This window comes from Phacochoerus africanus, chromosome 3 (genome assembly GCF_016906955.1).
Source record: "Phacochoerus africanus isolate WHEZ1 chromosome 3, ROS_Pafr_v1, whole genome shotgun sequence".
Lineage (NCBI taxonomy): Eukaryota > Metazoa > Chordata > Mammalia > Artiodactyla > Suidae > Phacochoerus > Phacochoerus africanus.
The window spans coordinates 35,629,544-35,644,664 of NC_062546.1; the positions used below are offsets into that span (position 1 = coordinate 35,629,544).

The 15,121-nt window shown below is 49.5% G+C and overlaps 1 protein-coding gene across 1 annotated transcript in view; it reads right to left on the reverse strand.

Moving 5' to 3' along the window:
- SLC24A3 (solute carrier family 24 member 3) overlaps positions 1-15,121 on the reverse strand; it is a 510,935-nt gene that overhangs the window by 148,048 nt on the left and 347,766 nt on the right. The window contains exons 4-6 of the mRNA XM_047771613.1: positions 4,703-4,777; positions 1,419-1,503; positions 502-605 (exon numbers count right to left, since the gene is read on the reverse strand). Coding sequence (XP_047627569.1) covers positions 502-605; positions 1,419-1,503; positions 4,703-4,777 — 264 coding nt within the window. The remainder of the gene's footprint in view (positions 1-501; positions 606-1,418; positions 1,504-4,702; positions 4,778-15,121) is intronic.

Sequence of the window (15,121 nt, forward strand, 5' to 3'; positions counted from 1 at the left end):
CTATAGACAAAATGCAGGCAAGCAAAACTCCTCATGACCCTCAAAGTGGAAATGTAAGTCCAATGCTTGATGCTTGTAGAAAAAGAGAGGACACATCCCAAACTGTGACAAATGCAAACTGTTTTTTAGCATTAAAAAAAAAAAAAAAAAAGATCAGTGTCCTTTCCTCTCTCTCTCTTATTTACTCTATTTCCATTCCTAAGATTGTTTTATGTTATTCCAGTTAGGATCAGTACCGTATCAAAACAAGCATGACATGTTCAGATTCACTGGCTGCATCTCTAGGCTGGTGGGCTGGTTACTTATTCCCGTGGACCTGAGTGCTCCATGATCCACCAGTACAGGTTCCAGTCCCACCTGGGGCAGACTCCTGGGGCGTGAAACTCAGGTCATCCCTCCCGAGACCGCTACTCCCATGCTGGGGGGTGCTCCAGCAAGTCAGGCCCCTGCCTTAGCTCCACACAGCCCCTCCTGGATGCTGCGTTCTGCCATCAGTCTTACCTGCCCTGCGAAGAGCCCACAGACGCCAATGATGCACAGGATATTGAACACCGCGGAGCCCACGATGGTGCCCACTCCCACGTCGCCCTTGGTGATGAAGACGCCTGAAAGACAGACCAATGTCCGCTGCCTGTTGCAGAGGGCTGCCTCCAAGGTGGGTGTGGGGGAGCTTCAGGGAGCCTTTTTTTTTTTTGTCTTTTTGCCTTTTCTAGGGCCGCTCCCACAGCATATGGAGGCTCCCAGGCTAGGGGTCTAATCGGAGCTATAGCCGCCGGGCTATGCCAGAGTCACAGCAACTCGAGAGCCAACCCGCGTCTGCAAGCTACACCACAGCTCAAGGCAACACTGGATCCTTAACCCACTGAGCAAGGCCAGAGATGGAACCCGCAATCTCATGGTTCCTAGTTGGATTCGTTAACCACTGAGCCACGATGGGAACTCCCGGGAAGACTTGGTTAGAGCGTTCTCAGGATCTACAGGAAACAGGATTGGGGAAGGCTTTCTAATCAGAGCTGCCCTGGGGCTCCCTGGTTTGGGACCCACTCATGCAAAGTAAAAGCTTCACTTTAATAAAATAATAACAGGGGTTCTGCTGTAGCTTGACAGGATCAGTGGCATCTTGGGAGTGTTGGGGTGCAGGTTCAACCCCCTGCCAGGCACAGTGGGTTTAGGATCTGATGTTGCCAAAGCTGTGGCTTGGGTTGCAACTGCGCCTTCAATTTTATCCCTGGCTCTGGAACTCCATATGTGTGGCATAAATACATACATACAAACAAATAAAATAACTGCAACCACTGGGGTTGGGGAAGAGGCGGGAGGCTGGTGTTCTGCCTTTTGGGGGTGTGAGGGTTCTGGTCTCCAGAGCCCATGTTCTTCAGAGAGGGCAGGGCTGAGATGTTCCCTGGGTTGGCACCTACCTATGACCGATGTGAACAGCTCTGGGGCTGAACTGCCCGCTGCCATGAACGTGGCTCCTGCCACATCCTCACTGAGGTGCAGGCGCTGCAGGGGAGCAAAGGCACAGGTGAGTTGGGACTCCTCCCAGAACGGAGGCCACCGTGATGCCCCAGGTCCCTGGCTCAGTCCGTCCTCACCTCCCCTTCCTCAGGGACCACTACCCCACCTCTGCCACCCAACTGGGCCACGCCTCCTGCCCACCCCCATCCCAGCTAGGCCACGCCTCCTCTCACCATCCTCCTCATGGGACACAATCCGGGCCACATGTCCCTGGGAATTAAAGTCTCTTGGCAAGATCCAGGGTGTCCCCCCTACCAACCGCCAAATGCCCTGGGGGCACACAGATGACAAGGAGGGGAGGAGCGGGCCTCTGAGGCAGGGAGGGCTATCCCCTCCCTTCCAAAGGCAGCAGCACTCAGGTCCCTTCGTGTCACCAAACGTCCCTGTTTTTAAAGAGATGCCTCAATCCACATTTCTATGTACGATATTCTGATTTTTGTCAGTACTATTCCAATCTCCGGCTCACTGTAACCAGTTTTCCAGGCTTCAGCCTAGGAGGCTATGGAGGCTTTGGGGGTGGAGACGGTCACCCTCCTGAAACCCACTCCCCATCCTCAATGCAGTCTTGACTCCTGTGGCAGGGAGAGTGGGGAAGAGGGGTGCTGAGACTTGAGTAGAAAGGGATATGAGCCCTGCCTGGACGTTCTACACAACAGACTCTCCAGGTTGCCCTGTTTGTTCATCCCAAAGGGAACTTGTGAGAAGACAGGTGCATATCGAGGCTGGGCAGTGTGGGGAGCGTTTCTGCCTTCAGGCATGACCCAGAAGTAAGCTTCTGGCTGTCTGTAAACAGCCAGCTCCCTCCTGGTGTCCCAACTGAGTCCCGGGTGCCTCTTCCCAGGGGCACTGTAGCTGCACGTCCGTGCTCAGCCAGGGAGGGGCAGCATGGCCTCGGCAGAGGCCACTGGCTCCATGGACCAGCAAGAGGCTGCTGCTGGAGCCCTTCTGAACACTTTGACCTGGAAACCTGGGTGCCCTCGATCTTGGCTGAACAGCTGAACTTCACACGTGGTTCTGAGGGGACCCTAAGGTGGAGATGCTGCTACCTCAAGGTGAAAAGTGCCTGACACAGCGCTCATGCTCACACATGGCAGTGGAATATTCTCTACAGATAAAATGCAGGCATTTGCATTTGCATTCGCTCAGACTTGCCAGGAGCTGTGAGCCTTGCTCAGCTGTGTTCTTTCCAGCCCAGGATCCCAATGGGGCGTTAGCTGTGGAGTCCACACCGCAGGCTCCTCTCCTTCACCCCCTTCCTCTTTCATCTCTAATCCACTTCAGCCTGGGCCAAGTCTCCCTGGGTGCTAAGAGTCACCAGCTAGGGGGTTTCTGTATCTCTGGACCCTTTCCATCTACCAGAACGGTCGTCAAAAGCTTTCCCAGTTTCCCTCTGAGCTCCAGGTAACTCCTGATGTCCAGCCTGACATCCTCAGGGCTCCCTGCCCCGTGAATCCCACCCCAGGTTCTATGGCTCAGACTCTTCTCTGCTCAAATATCCGTCCCTGCAGCTCGTTGCCACAGAGACTGCTCTCTGGGGCTGCTCCCATCCCGCCCTTCCCTGATCCCCTGGAAACCTTCCCCCTTCCTTTCCTCTCTGTACCTCCAATTCTGGGGCATCACCTGGCCTCGTGTACCACCCTGGAGCATCTCTGTGCCCTCAGCCCCGCCATGGCGAGGACCTCGGCGTGTTCTACCCAGATTCCTCCCCAAGGGCCATGCTCACAGGTGCTCTCAGGGGAGGAGACCACGTTCTGACAACTGCATGTATGTTTCTACAATGAGGCTTTAAGTTTGCTATTAAAAAATGTGTGCAAAAGAGAGAGTCGTTTGCTTCCCACGAGGAATGAGCTGCCAAGTGGTTCACAGATGACCCAACGACAGGTGCTTCAGGGCTTTCTCCTCTCCTCCGCCAGGTGACCCTTCTCAGGTTAAATCACTTTGGACGAAAGGCTTCCACACTTGCCAGCGTCCATCTCAGACACCAGCTCACCCATTCACTCTTTCCACCTCTACTGTGGAGAGGAACCCACCACCGGGGCCTCTGTGGGGTGGCAGAACAATTCTCCTTTGCTTTTTGAAGTACACAAAACTAACCGACTTCAGGATGTGGAAGAAACTGCTTAAGTTAGTGGCTCTCTGAGTGAGGTTTCCAGCCCAGCAGCCTCCGCATCATCTGGGAACTTATTAGAAATGCAACTTCTGTTCCCCGCTGCACCCCCCAAGGCCCAGTGAATGAGAGACTGGGGGAGGGTGGGAGGGGCCTCTGGGAAAGATCCCTTCTGAAGATAGGGTTCTGAATTTATAATACAACAGAAAGCTTCCAGATAAAGGAAACTATTTCAAAACAGAAAAAAAAAAAAAAGAAATGAAAGAAGCAAGAGAATGAAAGGGTTCTAGTTATGTTAAATATTTTCGGATGAAAGGGTAACTTGGTATTCAGCCTGGTCTTCCCTGGGCTGATGTCCAAGAGTCCCTGTCCTGGTCCCTGTGGCCAAAGCTTTCATCTCTTGCCTGTCGGGCCTCTGCGTGGAGCATCTCTGCACAGAGAGGAAGGGAGACGGAGGTGTGGCTGCAGAGTTCTCACCCGGTTGGGACCCCAGGAATCATCGAGGGAGGGTGACTGCCACAGAAGGGAGGGAGGGAGGAAGATGGAGGAAGTGATAGGAGAAAGGAAGAGCAGGACTTAAGAGAGAAAGTGGGGGAGTTCCCGTGTGGCTCAGTGGATTAAGAACCTGACTAGTATCCATAAGGATGTGGGTTTGATCCCTGGCCTCACTCAGTGGGTTAAAGGCTCTGGCGTTGCCGTGACTGTGGCATAGTCTGGCAGCTACAGCTCCGATTCGCCCCCTAGCCTGGGAACTTCCATATGCCACAGGTATGGCCCTAAGGGAAAAAAAAAAAGAGAGCGAGAGAGAGAGCGAGTGAGAGAGAGAGAGAGAGAGAGAGAGAAAGTGGGGAGCGGAACACAAGCAGCACCTTGTGTTACGCCCAGTGGAGCAAGGAGCGCTGACCGCAAGGGGGAAAGCCCAACGAGGGATGGGTACCCTGAAATTCTAAGCAGGCTGCTGGATCTTTTGTGCTAATGCTGCCCATCGCTCTGAAGCCCGCTGGTGCCTGGCCTTCCCACCCCAGGACCTCAGGTGTGGAGGCTGGAACAGGACTAGGGCCTGGCTCAGACACGTACCTCACAGATCTTTTCCAAGGAGGGGACAAAGAAGTCATCACACACAATAGCCAGTGCGTAGAACATGTACATGGCCTGGAAGAGAGGAGAGAAGGGGTTAAAGTCAGAGCCGGGGCAGAGGCCCTGGGGTGAGGGTCAGGCCACCCTCTGTTAACGGCATCCTCTGTCATCATTAATTCAACATCTCACTCACAGGAACTGCAACACCTGCCAGGCCAATGACCTCATACCCCCTCGCTGACCTCACTGCCTGCCACTCTCCCCATGGTCCACCTCTGAGATCCCCAAACATGCCATGGACACCTGTCCCAGGGCCTTGGCACTGCTGTCTCGTCTGCTGAGAACATGTCCCCCTCACCCCCAGATCAGCCTGGCCTACTCCTCCATGTCCTTTGGGTCCCCGGGTTAAGGTCACTCGAACCAGGAGGCCTTGGACTCCCCTCCCTCCCATTTCTCTTTAACCTCCTATTCTGCTTTGTTTTTCTTGACATATTTTAGGTTAAATTAATTTGTTTGCTGTCTCCTTCCCCACTAAAAGTTTATGTGGATACGCAGTTTATCTCACCGATCTCCAGCACTCAACACAGGGCCTGGTGCATAGTAGATGCTCAATAAATGTACATGCAATGAGGGAATAAATACACAAATACTTCTGAGCTTGTTCACACTCCTATTCCCAGAAGGACGACCCCTGCAAATTTGCTTTCAGACCCTTGGTCAGCAGTGACTAGGATACCCCCTGGAATTCTACCTTTGGGCCATAAATCACTTCTCTACCTTGTCTTACTCTGGGTCTCCTCTCTAGTTAGTGAAATCTTATTCAGCATCCATTGTTGGTTGACCACTCAGCATCCAACTCCACTTCTTCCTGATGGGGCCCTGGTTTCATCCACCACATCCCAGGTGGCAAGTGCCTCCTGCCCTTTCCTCCAGGAGTAGATACTGATGGGCCAATCAGTGTGTAGTATTCCCTGGGAATGGTTATTGGCTCAGAGGAAGGCATGTGACCTAGGCTGGCCCAATCAGAGGGCAGGAAAGGCTTTATAATCTCTGCTGTGGGGAGCCTTTCCCCACCCTCTAGCACTGACTGAGAACAAGGAAGCCAGGGTCCTGATTGCCTTTGTAGACCTACTGAGGGAAATCTGACTTGAGATGAAGCTGGACCCTGAGTCAACTTAATGACATCACTGAGCCATTGATCATGTGGTCCTAGAGCCCACCCGGCTTGGACTTCATAACATGACATACTGGTTTCCTGTTACTTGCAGCCCAAAGTTTCTAATGGCCGTGGTTGCTCCTCCTTCAAGTTGCAGCATTCTCAGTAGTCACTTCCCTTTCATATTTGGACCTCCTGGCATCTTTTTCTTTGCATAATTGCTCCACAGGCAGGGTCTTCAGTTACACACCCCCACCTGCCTCACCACAGGGCACGGGCGCATGGCCCAGGCTGGCCACCAGAACACCCCATTCTCCAGCAGGCAGTGGTGGGTGGGCAAAAGGTTTGCAAGGGGCCGGGCAGGGGGTGGAAAGAGAGAGGCTGGGAGGGAGACAGGGGCTCTCGCTTTGGATGTAAGAACCACTGAGTCTGGAGCTGCTGGAGGCAGATGCCATAGAGAGCTTGCCTGAGCATGAACTCGTGGGGTAAGAAGGAGAGATCAAGAGAAGGGACAGGTAGATAAACACACACACACACACACACACACACACACACACACACACTGACACCATGTGAACTCTGGGCCCAGTTCAGTGTGAAACCAAAGTGGGCTGTTCAATTTCACGAGGTAATAACGTGAGTTTTACACTTAAGCTGAGTTAAGTTTCTGTCACTTGCAGCTGTCCTTTGAGCAGCCTTCTGGAGCCACCCAAGCACGAGATGATGGCTCTAGCCTTTGACTCTTGGCTCCTGCATTGATTTGGACACTCCTCCCCACCCTTACAACATGTGTTCTCTTTCACACGTGTGTGTTTGTCTTTTTAACCAGATTGTAAGATTCTAAAGTGCAAGTTAACACTTGACTGTGGAAATATCAGACAAGGGCATGAAAACATAAGCACCAGGGATATTTATTCCAAAATGCTGACTACAATAAATTATCAAAACCTAAAAACACATACCATAGGGCATAGGTTATATAAACTATGATTTATCACTTGAGAAAATACTGTTAAGGGAGTTCCTGTTGTGGCTCAGTGGTAACAAATCCCACCAGTATCCATGAGGATGAGGGTTCAATCCCTGGCCCCCCTCAGTGGGCTGTGAACTGTGGTGTAGGTCACAAACATGGCTTGGATCTGGCGTTGCTGTGGCTCTGGCATAGCCTGGCGGCTACAGCTCTGATTCGACGTCTAGTCTGGGAACCTCCATATGCCATAGGTGTGGCCCTAAAAAGACCAAAAAAGAAAAGAAAATATTGTTAAAAAGGATTTTGTAAATCTATAGTTAGTGACAAGGGAAGGTATTTATTATCTATGTTATATAAAAATATTATAAAATAGTATGTACAACCTCCTTTTTTTTTTTCTTTTGCTTTTTAGAGCTGAACCGGAGGCATATGGAATTTCCCAGGCGAGGGGTTGAATTGAAGCTGCAGCTGCTGGCATACACCACAGCCACAGCAACGGGGGATCTGAGCCATGTCTGCAACCTATACCACAACTCACGGCAATGCTCGATCCATAACCCACCGAGTGAGGCCAGGGATCGAACCCGCATTCTCATGGATATTAATCAAATTCCTTTATGCTGTGCCACAACGGGAACCCCTACAGTCTCTCTCTCTCTTTTTTTTTTTTTTTTGTCTTTTGTCTTTTTAGGGCCGCACCTGCGGCATATGGAGGTTCCCAGGCTAGGGGTCTAATCAGAGCTGCAGCCGCCGGCCTATGCCAGAGCCACAGCAACATCAGATCCAAGCTTCGTCTGCAACCTACACCACAGATCACGGCAACACCAGATCCTTAACCCACTGAGCGAGGCCAGGGATCGAACCTGCAACCTTATGGTTCCTAGTCAGGTTCATTAACCACTAAGCCACAAAGGGAACTCCAGTTTTTTTTGTTTGTTTGTTTTGGTCTACAATCTCTTTTTTGTTAAATTATCTATGTATAGATGTACATGCCTATACACACACACATACTTAAGTATAAGAGTTTGCAAGACCATAGACAAAATAATTTCTCCCCTGGTTGGTGTGGCTCTATCTGCACTTATAATTCCCATCCATATTTTCTAATTCATCCACCTCGAATTTGTATTTCTTACATAATTTTTGTAGTTAGTGGGATTTGACAGGTAAGAACTCTCTCACACTTTCTCATCTCTGGAGAGCCTGGGAAATCAGCATTGTGGAGAAGCCTAAAAAATAACTTTCTACTGGGGAGTTCCCACTGTGGTGCAGCAGGTTAAGGATTCTGTGTTGCCCCAGCTATGGCAGAGGTCACAGCTGTGGCAGGTCATATGCTGCCAATGGAATTTAAAAAAATTAAATTAAAAAATTTTAAAAAACCACCAACTTTTTTTGACCAGTCTGTGCATAATCTGTACAAAGTTATTTGCCTGTGGGGTGGTTTTTTTTTTTGGGGGGTGGTGGAAATATCAATTAAAAAAATTGATGCTGTCTTGGAGTTCCTTTCATGGCTCAGTGGTAACCAACCTGACTACTACCCATGAGGACATGGGTTTGATCCCTAGCCTTGCTCAGCGGGTTAAGGATCCAGCATTGCCTGAGCTGTGGTGAAGGTCACAGATGTATCTAGAAATCCTGCATTGCTGTGGCTGTGGCGTAGGTGGCAGCTATAGCTCTGTTTTGACCCCCTAGCCTGGGAACTTCCATATGCTGCAGGTGTGGCCCTAAAAAAAAAAAAGACAAAAAGCAAACAAAACTAATGCTCTCTTTTATAGCTTTGTGGGTGAGAAATATATACTCCTGAATTGCAATGGACTCTATCTCTCTTTTGTTGTAGGACTCGGCTGATCCAATGACATGCAGGCTTTATCTTTATCTTTGAAGGGACAGCCAAATGCAGTAACTGGAATACAGACTTGTCTAGTTGTGGTTTCGCCAAGAACTAAGTAAGCTGTCTGAGCTGACATACTCAACAGGCTAAAACCCCCAGTGCCACTTAGGAGTCCATAAGCTCTTCCAGACCACGTTCCAATATTACGTATTGATCCTATTTCAAGGCAAGAAGTTCCATCGAATGCATGGGAATATCACCACTGGATCAGAACGAGCCATGAATAGATCTTTCAGGCTCTCCTCGCTTTCAAGGGTGATGGCCACTGACAGCCACGTTAGTTCCGTGCCCAGGCAGCGTGTTCCAGGGACACCCCCCCTCAGATACCCTGTGACAAAGCTCCTCTGGGTAACTGGGGTCTGCCAGGCCACAGGGCTCCTTTCTGGCCATAGAACACCTCCTGGCATCTGAGGGCGGCTGCCACTTTGCTTACAAGAAGCTCTGCTCTAGCTCTGTGCCATGTTACCCATTGGAAATCAGGTTCCCGCTGGAAAAACAAACAGAACGAGATATGGATGCCGTGCGCGTGACGGGGCGGGGAGGTGAGGGAGCTCTTGCGCCTTCTGCTCAACGATGCTTCAAACCTAAGGCTGCTTCAAAAAAGGTCTACTATTTGAAAACAAAGCAAAAAACAAACAAAAAAGGAAGGAGTTGCCATCATGGCTCAGCGGTAATGAACCCAACTAGTATCCATGAGGATGTGGGTTTGGTCCCTGGCCTCACTTAGTAGGTTAGGGATCTGGCATTGCTGTGAGCTGTGGTGTAGGTCACAGATGCGGCTTGGATCCCACATTGCTGTGACTGTGGCGTAGGCTGGCAGATATAGCTCCGATTCGAAGCCTAGCCTGAGAACTTCCATATGCCACAACCACGGCCCTAAAAAGACAAAAGACACACACGAAAAAGTCCACTAGTCATTGAAAATAAACACACAGCACAAAGGAACAAGAGAAATGTATGAAGTCAAACCTTAAGATGCAGCAGTCCTATTGGAAATGTGTGATTTTTATTTTTATTTTTTATTGTTTTTTAGGACCACAGGTGCGCCATATGGAAGTTCCCCAGGCTAGGGGTTGAATTGGAGTTGTAGCTACTGGCCTATGTCACAGCCACAGTAACGCCAGATCTGAGCCAAGTCTGCAAACTACACCATAGCTCACATCAACACCGGAACCTTAACCCCCTGAGCACGGCCAGGGATCAAACCCGGATCCACATGGATACTAGTCAGATTCGTTTCCGCTGAGCTGCAATGGGAACTCCTCGAAAATGTGATCTTGATCTGTTAGCAAACAGTACCGCTGGCGTAAGTATTTTAAACAATGAGGCATCTGGGGATTAATTGGACCAGTCCTATATTTCCAAAGGATAGAACAATATCATTATCAACAATAATAATAGGGAGTTCCCGTCGTGGCGCAGTGGTTAACGAATCCGACTAGGAACCATGAGGTTGCAGGTTCGATCCCTGCCCTTGCTCAGTGGGTTAAGGATCCGGCGTTGCCGTGAGCTGTGGTGTAGGTTGAAGACCTGGCTCGGATCCCACGTTGCTGTGGCTCTGGCGTAGGCTGGCAGCTACAGCTCTGATTAGACCCCTAGCCTGGGAATCTCCATATGCCGCGGGAGTGGCCCAAGAAATGGCAAAAAGACAAAAATAATAATAATAATAATAATTCTACCACTAGTAATAATATCTGCCACTCCTTGTCAGGCTAGGAATTTAGGTAGGCTCTGGTACTTTACAAGGACGATCTCACTGAATTCTTCTCACTTCCTCTGGGAGGCAGGGAGTTATAGACCCCACCTCTCGGATGCCCCAGAGAGCATCATAATTTGTCCAAGGACCCTCTCTGAGCCTCCCACAGAGCCCAGCTGCTTCCCTGAGCAGAGGTCATTTCCTATTTGCTAGCCCATCACCACTCTCTATTTTCAGCTTGCCTACTCCAAAGTTGTCTTCTCCAATCAGAGTGAGCAGCAGATTCAGAATCCCAGCCACCCACTCTGGGGGCTACCTGTCAGAGCCACTGAAGTCCTTTTTTATTTATTTATATTTATTTTAAAGGCTTTATTTTGATTATATATTCGAATATACCATTTACATTAAAGTATGAATGTGGTCCATATAAAAATGAACACAAGCAAACCCCAGCTCCGTCTTTATTTTGAGTGAATTCCTATTTTCCTCTCTCAATGAATGGGCCATAAAGAGCGTGGCAATACAAATCTTTAAACATATACCCTTTTTGCATTTCTAGGATGAACTTCCAGATGGCAAGTTGTTGGGTGATGATCTTTAGTGTATTTATTTATTTATTTATTTATTTCTCTTTTTGCCTTTTCTAGGGCCGCACCCGCAGCATATGGAGGTTCCCAGGCTAGGGGTCTAATTGGAGCTGTAGCCACTGGCCTACGCCAGAGCCACAGCAACGTGAGATCTGAGCCACGTCTGCAACCTACACCACAGCTCACGGCAACGCCGGATCCTTAACCCACTGAGCAAGGCCAGGGACTGAACCCACAATCTCATGGTTCCCAGTTTGGATTCATTAACCACTGAGCCACACGGGAACTCCTTTAATGTTTTTATTTTTACAAAGTGCATTACAAAATACAAGACAGACTGGAAGTCTCAGAAATGGCTGAGCTGGTCCAATACCTGGGGAACGCCCATAAGCACTAACACACCTGGAATCTGAGTTTGCAGCAGGGCTACAGCCACCCGGGCAGGTGCAGGCGGGCCACGTTCTGGAGGTGATGAGTGAGGGTGTCTGGAGAGGAGATGGGCATGTGTTTGACCTTCAGCTCAAGTCTCAGACCACATGGCCTTCTTACCCCTGGGAACTGATCAGGGCATCGGTAATTTGGCATCGATTATGTGCTGCCTGGACCACAGACCACGTTTCAGGTCTGTGTTTCTGCCCCTTCTCTTTAAGAACAGCAGCTGCATCCTTCACACATTCCCCTCTATTCTGTTCCAGGGATGAGAGCCCCGTTCCCATAAAGTGAATGGGCTCCAAGCACGTGGTACTCAGAGTAGCTGGTGTCACCTTTGGAAGCCATCAAGGGAAATAGCTGAATAGCATGACTGGCACAGCTGCCACTGAAAGAGGCAGCCTGCAGCCTTGGGGGAAGCTCAGGATGGGGTAGAGACCTCACATCCAGCCCCAGACTTGACACTTCCAAGCTGCATGACCTTGCTTAACCTCTAACATGAGACCAGCCCCACCAAGCTCTCCAGTTAGCTTATAAGGCTATTGTGGAGAACAAATGTAAACTGAAAAGCTAAGGTGCTCAGACATAGCAAAGCACCTCAGGCTACAACAACAATGCCGTGAGGATGTGTCCCCACTAACCTGCCAGAGGACAGAGCCAAGTCACTCCTGTCCTCTCAGATGAAGCTGTCACAGCCCAACTGACAAGCAGCTCACCCCCAGACACGGGCCAGCCCATCTAAGACCGGCCAAGCTCAACCCAGTTCCACTGAACTCCAGAGACCCCCCGAGCCAAATAAATGTATGCTGTTGTGTGTCACTGAGATTGTGAGGCCATCCGTTACACAGCATTATTGTGGCAACAGGTACCAGATACAATCAAGGTGACAGAGAGAACCACAGTGAAAACAATAATAATGAGAAGTAACTTCCAAGAAAGCAGACTTTCTCATTCTGAATGACAATATATACTCAGCTTTTCTAGCCTCCCTAGAACTCACCATGGCCATGTGGCCAATTTTGGGCAATGACAATAAGGGATAGATTCAGCTAAAGTCGTCCTTTCTTCCTGCCTTGAATTCAGATGTGATGTCTGGAATGCCAGCAGCTCTTATGTGACCATGAGACAATAAGCATGATGCTATACACTCACAAGCAAAGGGTAGCAGAGTCCTGAGAATGCCATTCACTGGCTGACCTAATGCCAGAAACCATCTCCCTCCATACTTCTTACTACATGAGAAAGTGAATCTCCTATTTGCCTCAGTCACCATTAGTTGGGGTTTCTGTACTTGTAGCTATGTGCCTCCTGAACTGATATGGGGCACAGAAAATTCACTCTGCCGCGCATGGGTGAAGGAGGTCAGAGAAGGCTTCACAGAGAAAGTGGCTATTGAACTGGGAGTTTGAAAGATCAGTTCTATCTCACCAGGCAGTTTTAAAGGTTGATTGGGACTAATGCAACCAGAGAACTTTAGGGGCAATGGTTAAACTGAAAAACTCCAAAGGTAACAGGAAATCATCGTGGCCTGTGGCTTAGTGGAGGTGAACAGGCTCTAGCTGAAATGTCGAGATTCGTTAAGAACTTCTGAATTGTGAGGGCAAATGTATCCCAATAGCATGACATTAACCCCGTCATTTTATGAGGCATCTACAGTCAGCGATTTTCACAGACAGTTTCATTTTATTCCCTCCTCTGTACTTGTGCTGCTCTGTCTTTATTTTTGATGAAGGTGGTGCTAGAGAAGCAATTTCTAGGGAAGATTTCTAGAACTCTGGCTCTGATGGAAATTGTCCTAAACCTCCCATAGAATACGGTTAGAATAATAACTAAAAAGAGAGATCTTTCTCTTTTCCTTCTCTGTCTTTTTCATGTTTCAAATGGTCATATATGATTGGGCTTGGAAAAAAATTCTTTCATTAAAATCATTCTCCCATACAGTAGGAAAAAAAGTGTATTGGGGAAATAACTATTAAAAGAAATAGTAATAATAAAAAAATCATTCTCCCCCATCACAAGCTTGGTGTCCAGTGGTCCCATGATGTTATGGCGGGATGGACCCATGTGCCCACACCCGAGCTCTGCTACCATCACGGACATGGTTCTCCTGGAAGCGTTCACTACCCTGGTGACTGGAGGGAGAAGCACAGTCCCAGCTGGACTTGGGTTCTGACCAAGAGGGTCTGGGGAGGGGGGGCTGCTGCAGGGAAGAGGTATGTAGCAGATGGCTAGGGGTGCGCCCTAATCCCATCATGTCATATGCTTCGGGACTTATTAGTAGTTTTTCTTTTTGCTTTTTAGGGCCGCACCTGTGGCATGTGGAGGTTCCCAGGCTAGGGGTCTAATCAGAGTTACACTGCCAGCCTATACCAGAGCCACAGCAACGCCATATCTGAGCCACGTCTGTGATCTACACCACAGCTCATGGCAATGCCAGATCCTTAACCCACTGACATCTAGGGATCAAACCTACATCCTCATGGATCCTAGATGGGTTTGTTAACCGCTGAGCCATGAAGGGAACTCCCCAATGAGTTTTTGTGATTGTAATCTAACTGCCTGACATTAGGCTTTTGATTGCCGAGGCAACCATTCCAAAGACGTCCATCTCAATAAACACATCACCAGATATGCAACTAGATAAGGAGCCAGGCCACCCTTCCCAGGAAGTTCCCCCTGTCGGAATGTCTGGGTGACCTAGATCAGGACCACTTGAGTGATGCTGATTTTCCCTACCTGCACCCTAATTCCTGCATGTATGTTTTAAATTCACCAATAAAGAGTGAACAAGAGCAACCCCAGATACTCTACTCATAACCCCAATAAAGGCAGAACCCCGGGTCTGTTCTCTCTCTCCTTCACGCCCCCCCACCCCTGCCCCATGACCTCACTGTGTGGCCCAGAATGTGCCATGTACCTCCAGGATCTGTGAGTGATAAACCCTGTCTTTTCTAAGTTCTCTGAGGGTTGCTGTTGAGGTCACAGAACCAGGCAGGTGGCTCCTGTTGGGGAAATGCCCATGGGGGCTCACCCAGGTGAGCGCCCCAGGCAGTCCCAGCCATAGCATCACCCTGAAAAGGCCGAGACCTACAAAACATGGGGAAACCCTCTGGTCCTCCTGTCATTGGCACCCTCCGCTCCTCCTGTCGTTGGCATTTAAGGTTTTCTGGAACCACTGCCAACTGAAGAGGATTCTCTTGCAGGGAGTCAAACACTAAAGAAAATGAGTGTATGTATACTCATAGACCCGGTCATTATGTTACTTGAAAGCCTCTCAAGCCTCTCATGATGCCCAGACGAGACCTATCCACGGTGGACAGTGTTCTTGGAGGTAAGCACGTGGGAGTCACTGTCCCAGAGCCTTGGGAATGAGATCTGCCTTCTCTGAGGAAGCACATCCTCTTCTTTTTTCTCTCTCCTCTCTCTTCTTCACCCTGGAGGCCTCACACAGGTGTCCACCCCGGACACTGGCTCCTGAGTCCCTGAGGTCGCCATTCATTTCTCTCCATTGTCAGTTTCTCAAGGAAGTGGGGGTGATAATTGCCATTTCCCCTCGATATCCACTAAAGGAAGGTTTGGAGGACCGGTTTCTATGGCTGGGCTGATGTCCATGTGGGCCTTACATGGGCTCACTGGGTGTCGGGCTACATAGGTTCTCCACTGACCCTCACAACAGCTGTGGGATGGGGC